This window comes from Coturnix japonica, chromosome 8 (assembly GCF_054131305.1).
Source record: "Coturnix japonica strain WE chromosome 8, WE-NBRP24, whole genome shotgun sequence".
Lineage (NCBI taxonomy): Eukaryota > Metazoa > Chordata > Aves > Galliformes > Phasianidae > Coturnix > Coturnix japonica.
In genome coordinates this window covers 32,025,472-32,050,619 of record NC_140670.1, presented here as the reverse complement: position 1 = coordinate 32,050,619, position 25,148 = coordinate 32,025,472, and the positions used below count along the sequence as shown (strand labels likewise).

General features: G+C 42.2%; 1 protein-coding gene and 1 long non-coding RNA gene across 6 annotated transcripts in view; one reads left to right on the top strand and one right to left on the bottom strand.

Moving 5' to 3' along the window:
• The window catches only part of MGMT (O-6-methylguanine-DNA methyltransferase), a 124,414-nt gene extending 104,075 nt beyond the window's left edge, over positions 1–20,339 (bottom strand). Inside the window, exons 1-3 of one of the 5 annotated variants that reach the window (XM_015867618.3) lie at positions 20,146–20,339; positions 12,359–12,402; positions 1,894–2,033 (exon numbers count right to left, since the gene is read on the bottom strand). In XM_015867618.3, the coding sequence (XP_015723104.2) occupies positions 1,894–2,033; positions 12,359–12,382 (164 nt within the window). In that variant the 5' untranslated portion in view covers positions 12,383–12,402; positions 20,146–20,339. Of the gene's footprint in view, positions 1–1,893; positions 2,034–12,189; positions 12,259–12,358; positions 12,403–19,340; positions 19,414–20,145 lie in introns of those variants that run through there. The other 4 variants (XM_085555407.1, XM_085555406.1, XM_085555408.1 and 1 more) reach the window with 4 other exon arrangements.
• A 1,596-nt stretch (positions 20,340–21,935) lies between these two features.
• LOC146760027 (uncharacterized) lies at positions 21,936–24,103 on the top strand. The gene is made up of 2 exons (XR_014949000.1): positions 21,936–22,196; positions 22,908–24,103. It is a non-coding gene; the product is annotated as an uncharacterized LOC146760027 (long non-coding RNA).
• The last annotated feature ends 1,045 nt before the right edge of the window (positions 24,104–25,148 follow it).

Genomic DNA, 25,148 nt, shown 5'->3' with positions numbered 1-25,148 from the left:
TCCCCCAACCAACCGAACTATATGACATCAGCAGGCAGCAAACCCTGCCAACAAGGAAAGCAGAAGCTCACCTTGTACAGGACAGCCCTGCCGTACAGCTAGGCTTGCTTTGGGACAGCTGTGACACAGCCTGCAAGTAGGAGCATCTTTCATTTGTGCAGGAATGAGTAAAGGAAGCAGTGAACATCCTGGGCACAGACATGTATTTTCCTGGAAAAAAAGTGTGCCTGTCCCTAAAAACACTGTTCAGCATAAAGGACAGCAAGTCATTATGTGAAACACTAAAAGCCTCAGCATTAAGGGTAAGAGTCACAACAACAGACCTTTGCTCTTCTCACCCAGCACAACACCACCTCCCCAGTCACCTTCATGGCCTTCACCAACCAATAGCCTTGAATTACATTCATCCAATAGTGCAGCAGCTCACTTGAAGCCTCAATCTGTTATAACCTGTAACTTACAACCGCTTTTGTTTTCGTGCATTTCCTTTATTTCCACCAACATATTAAACCACAACATTTCTTATATTCACCATATTTGAGCACATAGAGCTTCCTCTTGCTATCCCACCATCTGCTCTCTGACACGTTCTCTTCTCAAAGCTGAAGAGCTGTCACTGGCTTTAGTTGTTCTTCAGCCAGAAGCTGTCCTGTAGCAAAGGCGAGTTTCAACTCTGTCCTAAATACCATTTTACTTCCATTCCTCATCAGCAGAAATCCAATACTGCAATCAGCATATGAAGGAAACTCAAGTACTGATTTCCATATCACTGCAGTTGGCAAAACTGTCAAATCCAGAGGCTTGAGGGTATTAGAATTAGAGGAAAAAACATATTTCAGCCAGAACTCACGTTATGCTTTGTATTTGTGATTAATGCTACGCACACTTAAAGAGCTACAAGGGTAATAAAACAGAAAAACAGAAAAAGGAGAAACACTACAAATCAAAGGAAAAGTTAAAGTGGAAAGCAGAGCAGGGAGGACAATGTGAAGTAAAGGAAATAAAACCTGTTTGAGTCCTATCAGGAAAAAAAAACACACCACAAAGGCTGCAGCTCATTACCAAAAACACCACGACAAATGTGGCTTCATTACCAGCAAAGAGCTGAAGAAAGAAACCTCAGTATGCCGTACCACTGACTTCAGTTTAGGCAGACGACTTGGCAAAGAACTTTGATATCTGCAAAATATATGACTTTGGCATAGCAGACCCACACCAGGAAAGGAACATCCCTAAGCAAGACTTCTGTGGTCTGTCTAAGAAGTCAGATTTCCCCCCCCCCCCCGCCCCCATCCCCAAACAAGGAAAAAAAACACAGACAAAAAGAATCCAAACAGAACAATATGTTAGACTGAAAAGCACATCTGTTCAACCATAAAAAGTGCCAACACCTCCTCCATCAGTCTTGTATTTGAGGCATTACCTCCACCACCATAGATATGGTGTGTTGTGAACTTCAGGAGACATCATAAACATGAAAACCAAACCAGATCTCTCTTCAGCAGTTTCCATGACTAACCATTCAACCTTAGTTTGCTTAGATAGGCAGAACACATCCTAGATACAGGCCTATATAACAGACATGGAAGCATTACTCCTCAGTGACAGATTCACATGCATGTCCAAAATCAGGCAGAAGGACATTTCTTCACAATACACTTTAAGAACACTTGTCTCAGCTTGGTTTCTTAGCTAATATTGAAGATACAGAGGAAAATCACATTTTGAAAGTGCCACTCCTTGACGGTGCTGGAGGCTGCTTTGGTCTCTCAGGGAAAAGCACTGTACTATCAACATGGCTGTTGAAGACAAGCTCATGCAGCCTGCCTTAGATCCTCTGGGCAATCTGTTTACTGCTCACTCAAACACAGGATCAATAGAACATGGACTTACCCATTTGGCAGCACACTCAGTTTGGGCAGCTTTACTTCGTGTATTCCTTTTTCGCACCCAGATATCTCCAGTTTTCCCACAGGGCTGAGCAGAACCACGTGCTTCACCTGGCACTGTGATGATCCCTCTTTGGAAGTCACCTGTTGATAAAACCAAACAACTGTCACTAGGCATGTTGTCACCAAAGAGCATTCATCTCAAGATACGCTGCACAGCTTTCAAAAGCAATTTGGAAAAGGAACTATGGAAATGGAATATTTCAAGCTTTTTTTTTAACTGTACCTTTAGCTAACTTAGAATGATCCACCCAAAAAGCCATTAACTCCATCAGTCCTTGAAAAAACAAGGAAGTTAAAAGAGCAGAGACCTTCATAAAAGTCCCATTGTTACCAAGCTGGTTCTACAGTTACTGATAGGATAGAGTTGGAAACATATAGTGTATTTTTCCAGTGTTGTTCAAGGCACCACCAAAAACACTCGCATCAAACCCATTATGGCTTTGCAGCCTGAATCAGGAGCTGCTCCAGTTGGATTTGTGAGATTGTTAAGAAAGGACATGTTCACTGCAGTCACCCAACACCAAACTCCACGTCAGGATCACATCACAATGGGCACATGACCTGGTGAAGGCAGGAACCAGATGGGCTCCTCTGTGAAGGAAAGAACAATGCAAACAGACAAAAAGGACCTCTACTCTGAAGAGAAACTAGGAGCCAACTCGACAATAAAACATCCTGCTTACATTCTGGAAGACCAGCAAGGTTTCTTGAGTTTTAACATCACTTTGATCACAGGCCTAACCTGCAATTTGCTTTATATCTCCAGAGACAACAGCACAAGCTTATTTTCACCAGTATCTGCACAAGTGTACAGCCTGACCTAAGGCTCTGTGAAGTCTACCCAACCCCAACCTATGACCAAGCTGCCTTGTAGAAAAATGGAGACTAGCAGTTCTTACTCCACGTTTGAACCTGCTCTTCAAGTTATTCAGTTCCGCTTCTTTTACTTAAAGTACTTTAAAACATTTCCATCTTTTCCCAGGGACCAACAGGCAGCTGTCACACCAATTACGATGACACAAATGTTTGCTGATGCAGAGAAATCCACCTTTGGAACCAAGCTCTTCCTTGCTCCATCTCCTTACTCAAGGAGTGCAAATGGGTGAACTTTTGGGGAGCAGCACCTCAGTGCAGAAGTATTAGTGGAAAGAAAAACCAACACACTAGTTCATATATTTGAAAAAAGCAGCATACATTCTTCATTTTTATTTGTGTGACAGCACTAAACTAGATGCACTGAACCTCATACTATGTATTCTGTGAATATAACAACTTAGTTATATGAGGACAGCTTTTTCATTATAACAAAACACAGGATGCAGCATGTAACAGAACACTATAAATAATCCTCTGTGTTAAAACCAACTTGAAGTAAGCTTTGTAGATGAAAACCTTGAGTAATCACTACTATGTTCTGCCTTGTTTATCAGATGCACCGGGCAGCAATATTATAAGTTTGATTTTTATAAACCTGCACAAGAAATCCACATACATATGCAATTGGGTTGGGAGCTTCAAACATGAAGGTCACTGTATGGAAGTAGAGAACATCATCCTTTGTTCAGACATTTATGTACCTTTACACTAACTCAAAGCAGACTTTAGATGCTACCCACTGAAGTTACCCAACACTTGGGTATCACTTACTGCTGGCAGCTGGACACACAGCTTGCCCTACCTCTATGGATCTGCTGAAGGCACAACAGCCTTGCTGAAGCTCTCAGAATCAGAAATGAGTGGCAACTTAGAGCAGAAATGTAATAAACTCCAATACAGCTGCCTTCTGTCTTTCTCGGCTTCTTTACGTAAAGAAATCATCAGAGCCATTTTGATGTGGTGGCACCCGAACTTCACCCCCATGGTAATGCCTACGAATTTGTATTTAAGTATCAACATTTAAAGTTTATTAGTTAAAAAACAACAGAAAACAACAGGACTTCTAGAGAATATTACCCTGTGAACCCTGGAGCTGCTCAAATAAAGACACAGGTACAGGGCACACAAGTTTCCATTCTCCAACTGCTAAATAAATAAAACTGGAAGACCGTTGTTAGCCAACAAAAATGAGTCCTTTTTGTCATTAATAACAGATGAGCATCAAAAGGTTTCCATAGCGGAAGATTTATCAGTGAGAACATTAGCATGATTTATGAGTTAATGTCCTGTATGGAGGAGCCTCATTTTGCAGGCGTGCTCCCGTGACTGCACAGCAGCGTGTGCCTCATCAGCCCTATGCACCTCCAAAGGGTACAGCCCCTAAATTACACTAAGCACCACAAGGAAACAGCAACATACCATTCAGATTGCTTTTCTAAGGTTCAGATGCAGAGGATTCAAAACAGCAGCAAATTTCGCCTCCTAAACCAGGTGCCACAAATGTAGCAGCCAGCACTAGCTTGACGACTTGCACATAAAGATGTTCACCTCTTACACCTTCCACAGTAACTCTGCTTAACAGTCTCGTTGCAGCCAAGGTTTTTCAGCACTAAAACATCCCTCCAGTTTGATTAAGCACAGGTTTAATTTGAATTTGCATTAAGGGTCTTTCACATTACAGTATATAATTCAAAATTAGTTTCTGCGTTTGACTGCTAATGAAAATATGGAATTCCACCCTAGTCTGTGGTCTGGGATCCAGAACCCAACTCCTGTCTGTAACACAGAGCAGATAAAGAGGAGAAAACCCACAAAGCAATCCCAAGGATCACCAAAGTTCACAAACCCATAACAAAGCACTTCCCTTTAGGAGCCAGAGCAGCATCTCCAACTGATATCCCCACTGCACTCTGCTTCATCAGGAATACCCCACTCTACCAGAGCAATGAAACCTCCCTCCCTTAACACCACCTGCATCAGTCTTAGAAGAATATTTCTATCAGGCTGTAACACTATAATGCGATATAAAGCACAGCAATAATAGCAGGGTGGCAATGTCCTAGGCTGCAACAAGTGATGATAAACCCAAACACAGAAGCTGTAGATACAGAAATAGAGGGGAAGAAAAACAGGTTGCTTACCTTAAGGCCTCAGGCAGACAGGGATTTCCAGCAAGATCCTCTCACATCCTCTGCTAACCCTTAAATGAGGTCTGGGAAAGGGTGGATCCTGGCTCCAGCCCTTCTGGTCACTCAGATACATTGCATACACCTGAGCTCCCTGGGTTGGCTCTGCCTTCCCACCAGGTGCTCAATTACTGCTGCAGGCCGTGACTTTGCATTTCTGCAACACAGGCTGTAGCAAATGGCTGAAGTTGAAGCCCTCATGACTTTTGTCTGTCCAGTATTTCTGATAATCAGGACAAAATTACTCCTCAACTACTAGACCCAAAGCAACACGTCTTCACATACACTGTAATTCTATTTGTTAATTCAAGAGTAGGAAGGCACTAACCAGTGAGATATCACAGCTGCCTCCAAGACATAAACATGATTCTTAATCCTTTGATTAACTCAGGTGTTAACTGTTTAGCCAAAGTAGCTGATAACATAAATACAACCAACAGAGAGAAGCATTAAAATTACCCCCTTATTTCACCTGCTATTTCCCAAACAAAGAAACAACTTCTATTGTTCCTTAAACTGCCACCCCTGCACCTATGAAAATTCTCTTCCCAGTTCTTCCATGCCAAACTCAGTTATTCATAAACAAAGAGGCTACAGCAATGCCCAACAAGTTTCTCATGCAATCCTGTTCTTATACTAGGCTTGACTATAATTACATCCTTCTACCATTAAAGATAACTTTCAACACAATTGTCCAAAAGGATCCTGAGCAGTGCTATACCTGCCAGTAGCACAGTCAGTATTTTTAGCTATAAAAGCTGATTTTCTTCTCCAAAAAACATGGTATTTCCACTTTCATTCCAAAATTCCAAGGTACTTTCACTTGGCTCCCACTGATGCAACTCATCCCACTCCAGGTGCAACAAACCAGCCTGTTAATTTACTTACTGTTCTCCTTAAATATACCCTAAGGAAGCATCACTTCAATATTCTAACTTTCATGGCTAGAATATAAACTATAATTCTCAAGCATCTCCATTGCTGTGACAATATCAGCACCTCACCAAAACAATACCAAAACTTTGTTGAGCCTGAGAGGATGATCAATAGATGCCAGGCAAGTTGCTTCTTCATCCTAATCATAGGAAATAAATAGCAGTCCTGAACTCTTAAACGGGTCTTTATATCAGTACTGTAGTGTTCTCAAAGCTGCTTTTTATTGATTCAAGTTCTGAATTAAGATTCAGCAAAAGCTTGAAATACTGGATCAGATTTTGAGGGGTGTTCTTCACTTTGAGACTTGAATTCAGCCCTGTTGCTACAGTCATGCATCCTGATCCAGTACATTCACATCCTTCTCATAACAAAACTGTTATTAAATCATATCTGCAGTGTTTCTCAAGGCAAAAAACAATCAGGGATCATCATCAGAGGATGCATCCGTCTCCACTGTTACCACCTCCCCAGCAATATGGGCACCAGAGCAAGAAGGTGGGCTGGTTACAAACACCTCATCCATTGGAAGTGTACACAAGTGATGTGCCAGCCCTTCAACAAGGAGCTCACCTGCTGGCTGCCAGCACAGTCATATTCTCAGCTGAGATTCTGGAAGCTCCTATTGCTACCCTGTGCTGAGACAACTGAACGAGGAGAAAAAAATCTACCCATTAAGGTGTGCTGTGAAAGCTGCAGAGACAATCCCATGAAATTACAGCTTAGAAACACTATCCCTACTAGCCTTTTCAGATGGGTTTTAATTGCACAAAGCTTCTGTCCCCACCCCCGGGGCAGCAGAAGCAACCAGAAATGCAGAGCACAGAACTCATCTGGCACAAGCACAAAGTCCTGGCCCACTCATGAGGTTTCCATTCAATTATAGCTCTCCCCACATCTCCTTCATAGTCTAAAACTTCCTGTATTTGTTTGACTGGTTTCTGCCTGTTTATTTAAAAGGAAATAATCCATTGTATGTCAAGAATATGGGAAAAGTTATATTAATAGTAAAGGCAATGTGCTTTTCTGCACATATACTTCAGCACGGGCAGTAATTTTCCAACCCTATGCAGTCAGTCTTGGATATCACTTGTTAAATGTAGTGTTTTAAAGAAGAGAAAAACCTAAGCACCAAGGAGGGAAAACTACACAGGATGCACGCAATGAACTCACAATCAGACTGCAAGTTTAACAGCCAACTCATATCTGCAGCGAGTATCTGTATTTTCACCACCCAAATGAGCAGCAGAATTTATGCAATTCTTTTGCTTTTAGTACATTTGATTTCTGTCAAAGAAAATCCAAACTACTCTAACAGCTGTCTATTTCTCTTCAAGAAGTCTGAAAACTTCCAGCTAAGCATGATGCCACAATAAAGAGATCCATAAACCTTTGTCCTCGCTGCAACAGTAATTAAGACCTACAGATGAACAGGACTGCAATTCAGATAAGGTTCCCATGTAAAAGCTGCACTGAAACATCCTGCATTAAAGAATGCACACATCATCTCGTGCCATGGGAAGCATGGCCAAATTGGCCATTTCCTGGGGTACAGCAGATCCCAGCCTTCCAACAGCATGTGGTTAGAAGCCTCCTCTGCAACTAGATGGCTGGAGAGCTATGGAGACTAACAGCACTGCTTCCATTGCCTGGTGGAGTAACGCTTTAAAAAGAGCAGTTCCTCAACAGGAGGATTCACCAGGCTTGGACATAAGGAAAAGAAATAACAGCAGTCTAAACAAACCCAGGGTTAATTTAGGGCGATGCAAATTTCTTTGTATTGCAAAGGTACATAATGAAAATGTTAAGGCACAGAATTAAACTGCATGGTTTGATCACCTACAAACATGCACCAAACAGGCACTAAAAATCACTCCCCATCTTCACTTATTAGAAAGCCTGCTCCACACAAGCCACTGACAAAACAGAAGGAAATATGTTCATGTGCACACAGAGCAACATTTGCTTCCTAAAGCATTTTAAAAGTATTCAACAAGAGCAAACACATAATTCTTTATTAAACAATCAAAGACAGCAAGCGCAAGTTTCTGTTGTCCCATCGTATTATACTACTAATCCTCTTTGGATGGCAATCAAAAGACCCTGAAATGCCAAGCTATAAAAGTGGATTTCCAAGCAGTAGTAGCCTCTGGCTCTTTGGCTGAGTCTTCAGTCGCTTGTTTTGGCAGACAGGAGTTACCCTGGTTGTCAGATGGCAAGTTCCCAACACGCTTACCAGGGCTACCTCAGACATCTTCATCTTACTTGCAGGACCACCTCTGACATTGTGTTTTTACTTAATGAATGCTATTTTATTTGTAATAGAATTAATTCTTTTCAAAGAGGCAGCTGGGTTACTACTATTGTGTTCTAGGCAACATTCAGTTAGCACATTTTTCTACTTCATCCATTGTTTGCATGCCAAGCTTTGATTTCAGACATTAGTATCAGCAGACACTTAAACACAAGACCTTAATGGACTGTTTAAACAGGAATTCAGCTGTACTATTTCCTACAAGCACCTACTGAAGCCTTTTCCTGAATCTCTCCCACTGAAAAGTAAACAAGCATGTTTTGTAGCTTCCCCAGCTCTTACTTCTGTAGGAAAGTTAAATGTTATGAATGTGCAGCAGCCACTGCTGGGACAACATGGTTTAAAACGTATACACAGCATAGAATGTTTGTCATTCTATGTCATTTTAGCAGCAAGCTGAGCTGAATACTTGGAAAATGAGTCAAATCTCTACACGCTGTAAATGAGCAACATATGAAGGCATGATATTAATAAACTGTAGACATTGGTGGTTACATTGGGCTGCCATCCAGGTTTCAAGATCAGGTCATGACATCCCTAAGCATCTCAGTGCCAAGAGGGGGAAAAAACATGAAACAACCTGCTTTAAGCTTAAAGGATAAGCTGTTTGAAATGGTGGGCTGACTAGAAAAAACAATGAATTGTAGCTGAATTGGCCAAGAAATGGACTGACACAAACATGGAAATAAACAGGACAGGGCCAGCTGTTTCTGCATTAAGCAAGTTATATCACAAATAGCAAAGACAGAAGAAATCACTGTGTATGTTCCCTGCCATTATGGAGTACCTTTGAATCCCACCAGCAGTCACTCTATAAGCCATACTGCTTGACACTTCCACCTCCCGTGCTCCCTGTACGTCACCTCTCCTATCCCCATCCCACTGGTGACCTACAGATGGATTAAGAGCCTCTTATTTTTAGATTGGGAATCTTAGGCCAGAAGATTCAATTAGAATCACTGGGCAAAGTTACACTTTGTTCACTGCTTTAGCATCAGTCACATGCAGTGAAACACTAGAACGAATGCATTGCCAAACAGGCAAAGAAACAGTTATCATAGTAAAGAATCAAAGATAAAGAATGTGGCCTCCAAAAATTAGAGAGCCCCACAAACAGCACCCAGCTGTTAGTAGTTCCAGCTTTAACAAGGCTCACACAAAGGAAAACAATAAGCAGTTCTGGATTTCACACAAGTGTTTAGCAGCTCAAAACAAAGTTAAGTCAATATATGAATCAACATTTTACATTCTACTTTGATAATTAAAAAGTACTGAGTATGCATGTAGATATGCATTTGTAATACAAAGCGGTTATGGGCATTAAAGAAATACAACATCTAGCCAAGACAGCACCTGATACACGTGTGTATTTATCCACACTAATATACTTAAGTGCACTACTGCTACAGGATTCAGCTGTGTATGTAAATGTATGGCAACTATTCTAACACACGAGCTTTCCTCATTTAATGCAATGAGACTTGCATCAGGTTAATCAGAATCGAAAACGGCCAAAAATGAGGAAATTTAGCAAAAGTATGACTTTAATACAAGGTAACATTGTACATTTTATCACCTAAACCCACAACATTCTTGCTCTGTTCCTTCTCACGCTCACCGCAGAGCTGAAGTCAGGACCAGCTAAATAAAAGGTAATGCAACTAGGCATAACACAATAAAAGATATTACCTTCACAATGCATTATTGCTGCCAATTATAAGAATCACTTCAACTTAATTTCAAAGGCACAATCACCCTCAACTGTAACAGTCTCTTTTTTAAATTTCAAACAGTATTACATTAAGGCAATAACTCACCTTCCAGCTATAATATCAGTCTCCCTTATTGCAAAAATACATTTCATAAATACTTCTCATCGACAAGTCAAGCTAATTCAGGTTAATTTTATTGTATTTTGGTGCTATCTCGCATTTGTGTGCAATTACCTTTATCATTTTATTGCCGTGCCAGAAAGTAATCAGAACAATTATTAGAAAAAAAAAAAAAAAAAGGAGGTGTATAAATTCTAAATCACACTTGCTGGCATTTTTGATAAAACAGCAGCTTTATCTCCGAAAGTGGCAGGGACATCGGATAAATCATGCATCAGTCAAGTGGAGCTGACCCCCAAGTGCATTGCACAATATCAGGAGTGCTTCAAAAGAAACTTTCCTACATAATCCATCATTCTCTATAATACCAAAACAGCCATACCTGAAGAGCAGGAGCTGGAGAATAACAACAGAATAAATCTAGGCAATATGAACAAAACCATTAATAGTGCTCCTTTTTTTAAGCTAGAGGAGAGTCGGGAATCTGAATTGTGTTCAAGAAAAGAATTTCATTGAAATTTTTCAAGTGAGTGGAACAGCTTTAAGCACAAATGGAACAGCAGTCTGTGTAATAAGAATCCACCACCAATACAAATGCATGTGCAGAAAAAATAAGTACACACAAAAGATGTGTCAAAAAGACTCACACGGAAATAGAGGATTACAGACTTGTCGTACAAAGTCTGAATGTTGCCATTGGTACCAATCTGAGTTCACCTGAGCACAGGTGTTTTACCATCCTGAGCACAGAGAATAAAGCAGAAGGTTCAGCGAGAAACAATTTGCTAAGATTAAATGTAAGAATTGCAAAATATCCACAGAACAGAACTGCATTTAGAATTCTATCTCATGGAATAGAAAAAAACAGTCATGTTGCCACGAGAACACCATAAAACCAAAAACTCCCCAAGCAAATACATTCCTAACTTATGCTCATGCACATGGAACCACCAAGGTTGGAAAAGACCTCCAAGATCACTTCATGCAACCATCCACCTCCTACCAACATCATCCCACATCACTGGGGCCATGTTGCAGCCTCCCTTTCTCAGGCCCAGCCTCCACCTTTGGTTACTGCAATGCAGCTACAGAGTATGGAGAGGGAGACATTTGGAAGGCTGGGGGGAACAGCAGCAGGGAGATGAGGAGCCCTGGCTGTGTCTGATGACTTCTTGCAGCCCTCTGCTCCCCATAGAGCACAGGGCTGAGAGTCCATGTTTTGCCTCAAGACCTCCTGCATTCCCACACATCAAAAAGGGAAAGCTCCCCTAACAGCCTACACCATCCCCTTCAACTTATAGTGAGAGTGGGAGAACTGAAAAGGTTAGGTAATAAATTATTAGTTCCATGTTGCTTACCAGCTCTGTCACACCCAGCTTTGAATGAGAGGCAACCAGTGACTACACCAGATATGTGTGCTGGTTCATAAGATTATCATCTCTGCAGTTATCCAAGGTACCTGCTACAAGATTCCTCCAACCAACAGACACACAAATAGAAGCCCACAGAATATTGGGTAAAAGAAAAAAAAGCAAAACATTAATATCTCTTCCAAAATTTCCATCCTCAGCTGTTCAATTTCAAAGCAATAGAAAGCATTTTCCTTTAGGGAAAGCAGAAAAAAACCTTCAGCAAATGGGTACAAAGTCATGGATGTGCCAGAACACTGCTTTCCTCAGCCAGTACATGAAGCAAATTAAAACCACAAGAGATGTCGCTATTAAGACATTTGTAATAGCGACCAAAGTTTCCAACAGGAAGGGTTAGATATGCAAGTCTGATTGAATTTGAAATATTTTCCTGGCGGAGCATCACTATTGTTACAGAAATGGTTATTTCACACACAGAAAAGAATTAGTATCTTCAAAGTTCATTGCAATTATTTGAAGACTAAGTATTTCTCTACATTTAGATCTTACTGAAGGATTAAAGTCCAAAATTCAGCGTGCATCTACTTTGCAATAAATGAGGCATTTATGAGGAAAGGGAAGCAAACAGCCAACTTAACACAGGAAAGGTAGCGCTGTCCTATCAGTTTATGCTCTGAGGAAGATAGATACGTGCTGAGGAAAGGTCCACTGATGCCTGTTACCAACCATGACAGAGCTACAGAGATTTACAGTGCAGCATCAATCTTGTCAACTGGATCCTTAATACTGACTGCTGGACACTGGGGAAAAAAACAAACCATGTTACGTGAATTCTTTTTTAATGCCGGACCCCTAACATACACCTAAATGCAAGGGGATTTCACAAGGAACTTACTTTTGGAACACGCCTCGATGCCATGGTAGATGAAAGATGTCTGCCTGTAAGAAAAAAATCATCTCCGTTAGAGAATGTAATTAGAGTATCACAGAAAGCACAGCACATCAATACCACCTTCTTCTTTGTTGAAGAACTTGGTATCATTGCCTTTAAACAGGCTCGAATAATAACAAAATAAAGGTTACTTATTTAAGCATTCATTTATTTTTCCAAGCAGCCAGGAATGCTGATGCCCACCAGGTCATCTCCCGCTTGTTGTGAGGCAAAAGCAACACTGCAACACATTCTTAACAAGCAAATTTTGACCTTTCCAACAAGAACGCCCTCAAAGACCTGCTAAGAACACAGGAAGTATTTGTGCAGGCAGGAATGTATTACATTATATTACATTACTAAGGCATTTGGTGAAAGAAACCATATTCTGCATTTTAGGGAGTTACGCATTTTAAGCAATGAGAGCAAGAGACTTTCATAGTAAGACTTGAGGTTTGAAAGCACAGCTTGCAAAGCACTAAGAAGCACATAGGAAACGTTACTTATTGGAACTGAAACACATCTTTTAAATACCACTAACAGAATAGTTCCTCTGCTCTCCCTTTTGAAATACAACTGCTGCTTCCTCAGCATTTCATTTTCCCCCTTCACTTTCTTCTCAGTGTCGTTGCATTAAGATCAGCATCTTCACATAGATTTGAAACAAAATCTGGGAAACCAAGGCAGCTGTTAGAGCTCAGCCAAAGTACACAGGGAGCTCTGCCCTTCAGCCAGGGAACCCAACCCATGAGGACCTTCCCAGCCCAAGCCATCCTCTGCTCTGTGCCTCAACACGAGGAGGGAAGCTCAGAGCACCTGAATCTGAGCACTGAAGCACCTCCATCTCTGGGAACCTGAATATGAACAAAGGCCACACAGAACTGCATCTACACACTCTGCAGCAAGCATTACACAATCATCATTTAACAGTCAATTGGGCATTGCATGCACCCTGTGCTAAAGCAGCCAGGCAGTCAGAATGCATTTGATACCAGGGAATGGAGGCTGAGGCCACAAATTAAACCACCACCAAAGATAAGAGGGAAGGATAACCAGGGAAGAGGGAAGGCTGCAGACCTTCAGACAGACCCACTTCACCTCAACACTCAATTTTTCACTAGAAGTATTCAGGTTTGTTTTTTTTTTTTTCCTTTTAAAATAGAAATGCTTGGATCCATCTGAAAGCAAGGAGAGGAATTCCCAGTGACACATTTTATATGCTGGGCAAGCAGGAAAGCTTATAAGATAATCTAAAAGCTGAAAACCCTTTGGATGATGAGCACAGCAAGGAAGCACAGCTGAGAGCAACGTGCTGCTATCTGCCAAGCACCTCTTCCACCACTCATGTATGCACTGAATGCTGTAGATATCATAAAAGACATCTAAGTAAACATTCCAGTACAAGCTTCAATAAAACTAAAGCAACAAAGAGTGGTAGAAAAAAAAAGGAGATGATGTCGAATGCAAGTTTTCTCTCACCTATTAATCATACCATGGAAGGCAAGGGAATGCAAACCATCCTTTCTGGCAACAACATCAGGCAAGGAGTGCTCATCCTGAGCCAAGCAGCTGTCTCTGGGACAGCATCATTCAGCAAACACCCCTTTTCAGAACAAATTTATGGTATCTGTTTGCAGTAAAAGTGTTGTTTGCTTATGAAAGAAGCCACATCAAATACAAAAAAGTAAATGAGACTTGAAGCTGTTTCAAGCAGCAGTTAACTTCTGCACTGGCAACTGCAGCTTAATCGCTACTGAAGTTCTACACAAAACACTGCTGTTTACCTCCAAATCTCCTCATAAGGATGCTCTTGTACTTTATGTGTGCTCCACACAGTCTAAAGGCAAATCCAGATCAGTCACTAAAATCACCTTCAATGGTTTTATGCAGTTCCCTTTCACACTTCCTCAATGCGACTGATGACACAGCCTCCCCTACAGCTTTACACCTGGCGTGCCTGCAAACAGCCCTTCCTACCTGCTGCATCAGAGAATGAAAGCCAACTGCAAGCAAACACAGCTCAGGAGGGATGCGGGTTCTGGCAGAGAAACTGGCTGACTTTGAGACTGGACCGTGCCAGGAAGGGATCCAGCTGTAAGGATCCTTACACAAGGACTTAATGAACACTCTGCAAGCACCCCGGCTGCACACTGAACTCTGCAGAGCAGGAGATGTGCAGGGAAGCCCCTGGACACACAGACCTGGGGAGCTCAGCAGCTGAGAAGGACAAATGAAGCAATTAGCTGGGCAGAAGCCACATGGTGTCCAAGGAGGCCCAATGATTGATGACTGTTCATGACCTGTTTCTGCCCCAGGTGGAGCAATCCAAGCATCAGTATGGCTGACAGGTGCATGGGACAAACATAGTCAGTAAAACCCAAACCATAGGGCTAGGAGGAATGCCTGCAGCTGTCCAGAGGAAAGCCATACAGGACAACTCCCCAGCTTCAGAGGGCTGGGGTTTCAAAGCATGGCTCCAAAATGCATCTCATCAACCTTTCAACGAGGCTGCCTTGTTAAAAGAGGCCAATACATGAACTAATTCCTTTCCAAATGTAACTGAAGGCTCCCCTAAGGCTGATAGGCTAAGAACTCAGTATCCCTCCCGAATGGCACAGGAGTGACTTCTAAAACTGAACCATGCTAACAGAATATCCTGGGTTGGAAGGGCTCCACAAAGAGCATCGAGTCCAACTCCTGGCTCCACACAGGACACCAAAATCACTGCACCTATCTTAAAGACTGAGCTCTTACCATCATCCACTTCGCCAAAGTGGGTGGTTTCTCCCTATACCTGCAGAGATTGGGCAAACTGAAGGGGCTGAATGAGCAGAAATAGGAAAAGACAAAGAATTTGCCCTCACCCTCATTGGCTGGTACAGAGCAACCTGGCTGGGACCAAGGAAGCCCACCTCCCAACGAGATTCTCTTTGGGTGCCATGGCCCTGGATGAGCAGCCAGGTACAGGATGCTCCTGAGCAATGGAGAGCTGAACAAATCCATCAGTGCTGCACAGGAGCTCCTCTGTAAGAGAACCACCTACAATATAGGAAGCCAATGTGCTGTAGACCTATCCTGTAAGCATCCCAAACCTTGAAATACTTTAACAGAACACACACAAAGAACAGTCTGATCATAAGTCAAAACTAAGACTGTTCAAGGGCCATGAAGAACTCCAGCCAGATGGTGCTGATGGTTTAGAACACAAGTCCTTGGGATTTCAGGACTTCTCCTGTTTACTCTCACAGAACTCCAGCCTACGAAGCACAAGCAATGGCAGCACTACAATGAGGCTTCTAAGATTCATAAGTATTTTTCTTAGTTCATCAACTTTTAAATAATCAAGGAAGATTCTCCTTGAAAGAAAAGTCCTAAGGATCCAGAGAACTTAATACTCTTTGGTTTTGGTACTAAAATTTTAAAAGAGCTAATATATCAAGTCAGTGTATGAATAAAATTCCATATGAAAACATTTAAAGTACATTAGATTTTTGGTCAAGATGAAAGACTGAAAAAAACTCAAGCAATCTATTCTAATTGGGTTCCCATGGTAACTGTACAATTGGGTTTTTCAGTATAACATCCCAAAGGCCCAATGCACACTTGTAAAATATACTTCAAACAGCCTGAATTGTTTTTACATTACAGCACTCCCAGGAAGATCAATTACTATACATCCCCACCCTAACTATTAGTGGCAGGAGATGTTAACACTATTGGCCATATTAACATAAGTCATGTAAAAACACCACGTATCACCATCATTATATAAAACTAATTACACACTTCAGATTCATCAAACACGTTCCGAGTAATAAACCTATACTAGTCTTGTCACGAGATCATGTTTACTGAATGTTAGAAATCAACCCCAACTATATGCCAAACCATTTTGCTTCTTATATTGATTTCAGGGATAAACAGAATCAATCATTAATAATTACATTATAAGATGACCCACAGGGTTAATCAAATTCTTAGAAACTCTGACTATGGAATCAAATATAGATGCACAAAGACACAACCGTGCGGCATTCAAAACCAGGCTGTGTGAATTACAAGTAATAAAAAAGGAGGTGCATCCACTTGCACACGACTAATGAAAATGGTGAAAACAACAGCACTATTATTCTTTATTAAAAAAAGCACAAACGTCTATTAAGGAAAGTTACTCTCTGATTGACCACCCTGCCATGTTGGGTCTCAAATTCAGTCTCTGGAATGCAATGCTGGATGTGGGCACAGCTCACCTTCTAATGGCCTGACCTCAAAGCTGGAAAGCAATGATGCCCCACACCCTCCATAAGCAGGATCCAAAGTCTATCGGTTCAGCTATACTTCCAGGAAAAGATCAATAAAGGAAGAATGAAAATCTAAGATCAGTTTGAATGAGGCTAATCTCATCTCTCGGTCAACCAACGAGGAATCACAGCATTGGAACATCAGCAAATAACCGGAGCTATTTTCATGGAAGGGATTTCCCTTTCTCTCCCCGCCCTTTTCAGGACATTGTATTTAACCACGCTGCACCTCACTGGAACAAGACAAAGGGGAAAAAAACCAAGTTATTTATGAATTGTTTTTCCAGGGCAGCAGTAACAGTCTAAAAACGTACCACCACCAAAGCCGCCACGCGGTTGTGCATTTCATGGGTATTTTTAGATGCTGTACATCCTACCCTGTGATTTTATAAAGCTCAATTGAAAAGTTTTAATCATTTAACGGGGCCTTAAGTTTACTTGAAGTGTTTATTAAAAAGTTTAACTAATTAACAGACCTTCCGCACGCTCAAATATACAAACAACCCCAAATAATTTCACTGTTTGCTTTGTACTGACTCATTTAAAGCAGTCAGATAACTAAAATATTATTGGAATGCTAATTATGCAGCTACATAAGACAGCATTAATACTCACTCTCTACTAATAAGGAGCAGACTAAAAGCCCGTCTCTTCAGCATCCTACCTTCACCTACAGCACACAGCAAGCACTGCCATCCTTTGGATGCCATTTGCTCCTATTCTTTAAGAGGCAGAATTATCCTGTCTCCCTTTGACTCAATACTACAGGTCCTCTATCATTGTGCTTAGAAAGCAGAGAGAAATATATGTATATAGACAGATAGATATAGATATACGTATATATATCACAAACTTCATACCAATAAAACCCCAAATTTGTGATATTAACTTTAGCTGGGATCTATCCAGATGAAAATACTTTCATGTCCTTCAGAACCTCCATAGCGTTGGGCAGGACTTCAGCTGCAGGTTCAGATATAAGGAGTGACTTGAAAATATACCCAAAATGGTTTCTACTACTGAATACACCACAGTGCAAAGCAGCATATGAGCCTGAAACATCAGGATTAGCAAAAAGCATCAAAATGGTGACATGTTTCAAAAAACTAAATCAAAATAACCAAACTCCAAAGCCACACAAGCTTTATTTGTCTTCTAATACACTCAACTTTCTATAAACAACAGTCTGGAGCATACAAGTAGGTTATAGTATCAGCACTTTTATAACTGCATACTGTATTTGGGGAAAATATTCCAGTACAGGCTTGATTTGTTTTTATAGTTGCTGTTTCTCTACCTGTCTGTTGAAATTAATGCTGGCCAAGCATAAGAATGGGAGGAAAAATAAATAAGTAACAGGTTTCTCTCTTGCATTGGGAAGGGTTTGCTCATTATATGGTCATATAAATCAGTAAATCTGAAGCTCTCGCTAGGAATCCTTTGCTTTTTTAATTACAGCATTGATGAAAAGGTCTGCAAGAACAGCCAAGGCACAGGCCAAAACCCATCACTGCCTGAAAGACTTCAAGCCCCCTAAAATTAAAACTTCATCCTACGTCTTCCCATTAGTTACATTCTCTTCACCAGTCCAGATACCTTATGAACACTCAGTAAACTAGAGAATTGCACAATCCGTCAATAAAGTAAGCGTATTTTGAACTACTGTCCATATGACTCAATTTGTCAGTAAAAACTGCCACCAGCGCTGCGCTTGCAGAAAAAAATGTCCATAAATGCATTATTGCGACTGGCAGATCGATGTCCATAATAAAAACAAATAGATTTAACAAGTGCTGGCTTTTACGAGTCGTGCTATTGGTGGAATGAGCATTCGGCTTCACTCGGTAACTTCGGGGAATGGGTAATACAGGCCAGGTTAGGTACTTGCTGACTTCACCAGTGTTATAAACAGGAATCTGAGAATTACTCAGGTTGGAAAAGACCTCAAAGATCATCAAGTCCAACCACAGCCTAACCACAGTACCCTAACAACCCTCTGCTTAATCATATCTCTGAGCACCATATCCAAATGGCTCTTAAACACAGCCAGGAATGGTGACTTGACCCCTCCCTGGGGAGCCCATTCCCCATGGTTGCTCAGAACACGGCCATGTAGAACAGCAGCACACCAAGGCTGTTCTAGTTCCCCCAAACTCCTACCTGCATGCTGCTGTAGGAAGGAATACTACAAGAACAGCTGTCCATGACTCCAACATACCCTCCTTCGAATTTCTTTTACACTACTGTTCATTCTAATAAAGTTTCCCATCACTGAAGTCAGTTTAAGCAGAATTTCTTCAGCAGAGCCTTTCCATCTTACCCGCAGAACAAACTTAATACTTCTGCTCCACAAGCCCTTGAATTAGCCATTCAGGGAAACCCTGATAACCTTCCCAAAGGGCATGAGCTTCTCCTTCAGGCTACCATTCCTTTAGTGATGCCATTAACTGATTCTCCACATACGTTAAGCATTAAGCAGTGGTGACAAGTTAATTACAGAGTTATCAAGAGATAAAGTAGTCACGGTAACACAAGTTGCAATATAACTACAACAGTTTCCTATAGAGCTTCTGTTCAGTTGCTGGTGTAATTGGTGTAATTAACTTGTCATGGATCAGAATGCAGATAGGAATTGCTAAAGCCACCTTGCAAGCTCACATGGGTACATCTTATTTCCTCTGAAGCTCGAGGCTCTGGGTAGAGTTGTCCAGATGTGGCCTGCTTCTATTTCAAAGCAAAGCAAACAAAACCTTTTACTTGGACATCTCCAACTCAACCACACAAACAACTGGGTGAATTCCTGAGAGCTGTGTCCTGTTACACAGCAGTAGTTTGCACTACAGGGGTACGTAGGGGGCTCTGCTCCATAGGAAATAATCACAGAATTATCGTGAATCACAGAATCACTGAATTATCGAGGTTGGAAAAGACCTAGAAGATCATCTAGTCCAACCATTAAATAAGCTTCAGAAAGCACTGCAGATATCAACTGCATGTAAAGGAACACTAAGGATTACACAAACCGGTGGAGCTGTTTGAACCCTGCTCTAAAACCAACATCTGGCATAAGAACATGGGTTCAAAACAAGGCACTGCACTACGTTCACGCTCCAAGCACTAACACCAAACCCCAAGTGAGGCTGTCCCACCATCACCAACCCTACAGCACATGGCACAACGCACAGCTACAAAGGCCTCTGCTCTGCTCCCCACGCAGACGGTTGGGGAGGAACCACATGCAGGAGGGAGGGCACAGCTCCTTCCTGAGCAGCACAGGGCCATGCAAGGCGGGACGAACCCCAACTTAGTGCACATAAAACTTACAGACACACTCAACTTCCAGCACTACCGACCTCCCCCCCCCCCCCCAGCCCGTCCCGCAGCGCCGCCCGCCCCGCCTCCTCCTCCCGCCGCCATCAGCCGCCATCAGCCGGGCCCAGCAGCTCGTACATCGAACCGGAGCACGGAGCACACACCGAGCGGCTCTCGGGGCTCGGAGGGCGGCGGTGGAGGCAGAGCAGCCCCGGGAGCGGCCTCACCTGCCGCCGGGCAGCAGCACCTCCATGCACAGCGCAGCACGGACCGCGTGCTGCTGGAGGGGGGAAGGTCCGTGTGCTGTTTTACATCCGCGTTCAGCTGCCCACAAACCCACGGGGCCCAAAGGAGCTTGTTAAGGTCCGGCTGGGAGCAGAGCACGAGATTTTGCTGTGCAGCCGAGTTTGCTATTGAAAGCGTTACATACGGCTGTGTTATGCTTAGGGCTCAGTTTGCAGAGGGGGAAGCTCTGCAAACCCAGCTTCTAAAAGCAGAGCTTTGCTTGGGGTTGCTGCTCAAGTCTGCAGGAAGGAGCTCTCATTTTGCACCTAAAGATTCTTCTTGCTGTCTGAAACTCGCACCTGAGTTACATCAGCAAAGAACGTTTTATAGCGGTGCTGCGGGATGCAGAAGTGATCGCAGAATGGCAAAGTGGAGGAATCCACGTGGGAAATAACAGAGCGGCTTTAAAAAGTCATCGCGGAGCCCTGGTGATCTAACAGGAAGTGAGGGCTGCAAATAAAACAGCAGTGAGTTAGTGCTGCTGTGCTAAATCTGCCTCTAAAAGATGACAAAGTTGGCTCCAAAATGCAGAAGTTTCTCCAGTGCAATTGAAGACAACTTTGGAGCAGTTGCTCCTGGGGCAGACTTATAACAGGGTGGTTGTTTGCTATGAGCAGCCTGTGTTACTGTCTTTGCCATCTACATAAGCGAGGTGTTGGCCAAAAGTCTGCACATCTCAGAGAGTAAATGCATACGGTGTTTCCACCCCGTCCTGTTGAATGGGACTTATGGACACAGCTATTAAATGTTAGGAGGAAGTTTTTGACCCAGAGGGTGGTGACGCACTGTTCACAGGTTGCCCAAGGAGGCTGTGGGTGCCCCATCCCTGCAGGCATTCAAGGCCAGGCTGGATGTGGCTCTGGGCAGCCTGGGCTGCTGGTTGGTGACCCTGCACACAGCAGGGGGTTGGAGCTGAATGAGCACTGTGGGCCTTTGCAACCCAGGCCATTCTGTGATTCTATGACTTAGAGCAGAATAGATCTGCGTGATAGTGAAGGATAAATTACAGTTATTTTAATTTGCTTAAGAAAAATACATTCAAATCTATATAAGCAGTTTCTCCATGACTTTAAGAGACAGAGAAACAACATTACAATTAAGGAGAAGTGCAGGAAAAGTTATTCCATCTTTGTGATAACTTACAAACAATTAGAGATTTCTGGTTCATATTTTGTGATTTTTTTAAGCGTTCTGAATTAATTTCTGTTACCTTTACAGTAACCTTTGCTAGTGAACAGATTACTCGGTCTTACTACATAAGCAATGCTGTATGCTGTCAGGAGAAAATGAAGCTTTCCAGCAGCTTTAATGAAGCCTGGATTAACAGTAAATGAAGAGGTATTGCCATGGTGTGCCCCATACAAGTGCAATGGCTTATGTGAAGACAGTCTCATCTCTCAATGAGCAGTCTCTTCACATCAGTGCACTGTGGGCTGGATGGGATACCCAAGGGATAGTTATTATTTTAGAATGCAAATATCAAACTTCTTAAACTTGGATCCTTTATTTTCTTTTTCCCTGATGTTTTCCAGTCCAGTATTGTGAAGCAAAGGAAGGAGTGTGGAGGTCTGTAAACCAGCCATTCTAAAAGCCAGTTTCAGTGATCCTCCTTTACTTAATAATCATCATTTCTTTGCCTTCAGGATGCCAACATAGAGATGAGCTCTGCAGGTCAGTCTGTGCCGTTCCAGTTGAGGAGGAGCAGCCTGTTGACTAGCATCATGGCTATTGTTATCACTGACAACAGCACTGCTTGAAGAGGAAACTTAATTAGCACGGAGTTCCCTGATGGACCGCTTCCCAGTAGACTATGAATACCTGATGTCATTATATAATTAAATACTTACAGATTTATGCAATGTTAAAACATATAGGAGATTCTCGGGCACATCCACAAAGGAGATGTGAGTAGACCTGAAGTCCCTTTACCTCTGCTCTGTGTATCTGAACTGTGATGGAAGGCTCATATAGCTGCTTAATGCCTGAAATTGTGTCCCTACCATATACTCCAGTTCTGGGGTTGGGTCAGGTGGAGCAAATGAGATTGTGCTGGCACCTACCTGATGAGAAGCGAGTGACAGGAGAAAGGGTAAAGCAGGATATCTGCATGAGTTTCAATTAACAGCATGAGGTTCATTAATTCCTTCCAAGTATTAGTGAATGTTTACAATTTTAAGTGCTTGGGAAATTTCGGTCTGGTATCTTATCTCTTAAAAATGAACTTGTTTTACTTTGAATATATTGTAGTGCCAGACTAAACCCAAACGGTGCTGGAGTGAATGAAATCACTCTGTGCTGTTGAGCATATCTGAAAAGTAGCCACTTCCTGAAACTTTATGTGGAAACCTCCAGAAAATACACATAAACCTTTTGTGATTCCCCTCCCAGACTGATCTTCTTATTGCCCGAAGCATGAGAATTGATTAATATGATTTTAGTTTGCATTATAACAGGTTTGAATGGGAAATGTGAATTGTATGGACCCTCTTAAAACCAAGAATTTGGGGGTTTGGCAGTGAGTCCACAACTCGTCTCTTTGCAGTATAAATTAATGTAGAAATTCTAACTGTGCTGTGTTCTAAGTTAATCAAAGTGTCACGTTCTTCTCTTAGCAGATGATGTAACGAGGGGACTCCTGAGCACTCTGCACTCTGCCCCAAGAATTACGAGCATCTTACTCAAATCTCCTCTAATCCCACAGATGGCCTGATTTTAATCTTTATTATTTTGCCAGTCTAATTCTAAGCAGTGAACTTTTCAATTCCCTCCTAGTCCATCCTTCAATGGATCATAGAATCACAGAATGGCCTGGGCTGAAAAGGCCCACAGTGCTCATCTAGTTCCAGCCCCCTGCTGTGTGCAGGGTCACCAACCAGCAGCCCAGGCTGCCCAAAGCCACATCCAGCCTGGCCTTAAATGCCTGCAGGGATGGGGCATCCACAGCCTCCTTGGGCAACCTGTGAACAGTGCGTCACCACCCTCTGGGTGAGAAACTTCCTCCTAACATCCAACCTAAACCTCCTCTGTCTCAGTTTAAAACCATTCCCCCTTGTCCTATCACTGTCCAGCCTCATAAACATTCGTTCCCCCTCCTGTCCCAACTCTTTATTCTTCATTCAAGGCACCATCTCTCGGATCTTTCCATGATTTGTTAATAAGTTTGCTGAGTATGAGGTACCGCTCATTTAAGATGTTGTGTTCAGGTATAGAACACAACACTAAACCCACTTCTGTCTGCAGTTAAGTTTGTAAAGCCCTCCTGGTAGCATCGTTGGAATTGTGTGCTAAGTAAACAAAGCTCAGCCTGCTTACAAAAACATTCAAGGTGACAGAATGTTCTGAAATGGGATGGAAAAATCTAAGAAAGATTTTATTAAAGGCCTCAAGATCAGAAAATGTTTGCATCTGCATTAAGTTCCTCTTTAAAGAGCAGCCTCTGGAAGCATCCACCTTCTGCAACACCTGCTGGGGAAGAGACTTGGGCACTGGAGCTGCAACTGCCCTCCTGTTAGAGGGAGGTGCAGCCAAGTGGAGGCTTAGGGAAGGTGTCCCACTGAAAACCACTGCACTTTGGGCCTTGAATTTTCCCACAGAAGAAATAGATTGGAGCAAAAGCTTAATATCTTTCTGCCTTTGTGCCTCACTGAGTCAGAATCTGGCCTGGATCACTGTGCTCGTGACCTCCCTGCTTGAACCTCCTCATCTGTGAATAAATGCAGTAACCTTGTATGATTTCAGTGAGTAAATAAGTGTTGCTTCTCACTTTTACAATCACCAGGAAAAAAAATTAAAGGCTGAACAAAACCAGAAACTCAGTGATTTTTGTTTGCTGTGATGTTTGCATTTTAGTTAAATTTGGATGACGTGGGATATGATTTCTGGGTTTTTCATGGAGAATGAGAAATGAGGGCTAAGGGTTATGATAGAAGAAATGTGAGTTTGTGGGGCTCGTTCTTCAGTCTGGGTAGGAGCAAGCAGAGCGTTTGAAGGACTCTTTGTGGCCAAGTACAGAGACCACAGAAAAAACCACTGCTGATAGTACATCATTCCCTGCAGCACCTGGGATAATTACAGGACCTTACTCTTGAATAGAAGAAGAGTATCTTCCTTGCAAAAAATAACCTGGGATGTCTGTGTCTGTGCAGTGAATCTCCACAGCTCTTAAAATTTCAGGGAGTTCAGATAAAAATCAGAGGCTTTCAAACCCCAATTGTCATTCAGTTATACTGTAGTGTAGCCACTGCTAATGCAACTTCTTGTCTCCCTCTTCCCCCAAAATGTGATCCAAGCCTGTTTCCAGCCTGGAAGCACAGAGACAGCTCTAAAATAACACAACATGAAAAGTAAGCTAGAAATCCGGATATATTGAGTGGGAATACAACTAGTTCCTGCACTGGGAGAGGAAGGAAATTGGTTAGTTTGAAGTGGAGAATTACTGGTAAGTTAAGAAACTGCATTTTAGTAGGCAAACCATTTTCAGTAGTTATGAAGAAGCTTGGAACTGGGAGAAATATGATTTCCTGTAATCAAGGTGCTGGGAGTTGTTTGCCAGCCACTAATGCCTTTAGGGAAATCTTAGTAGCAAACCATGTAAATGAAAGGGATATTAGCAGAGATTGGCTCCATTTTCTTATGGGCAAAGCCATAAAAAGATACGGTGTTTCATATACCCTGTGATGGCTGGTTTAGTTATCTCCTGCTTGTCTTGTTCCAGAAGTTGCTGAAAAATGCTGTGTTGATGTTGGTGAAGCTGACCAGTAGAGCTTTTATCTGTTGTGCTGCAGAGAACTTGTGTGGCAAAAAGACTTCTAAATGTTAAATAAGAGGAGTTTTTGGTCAATAAGGCCACTGATAAA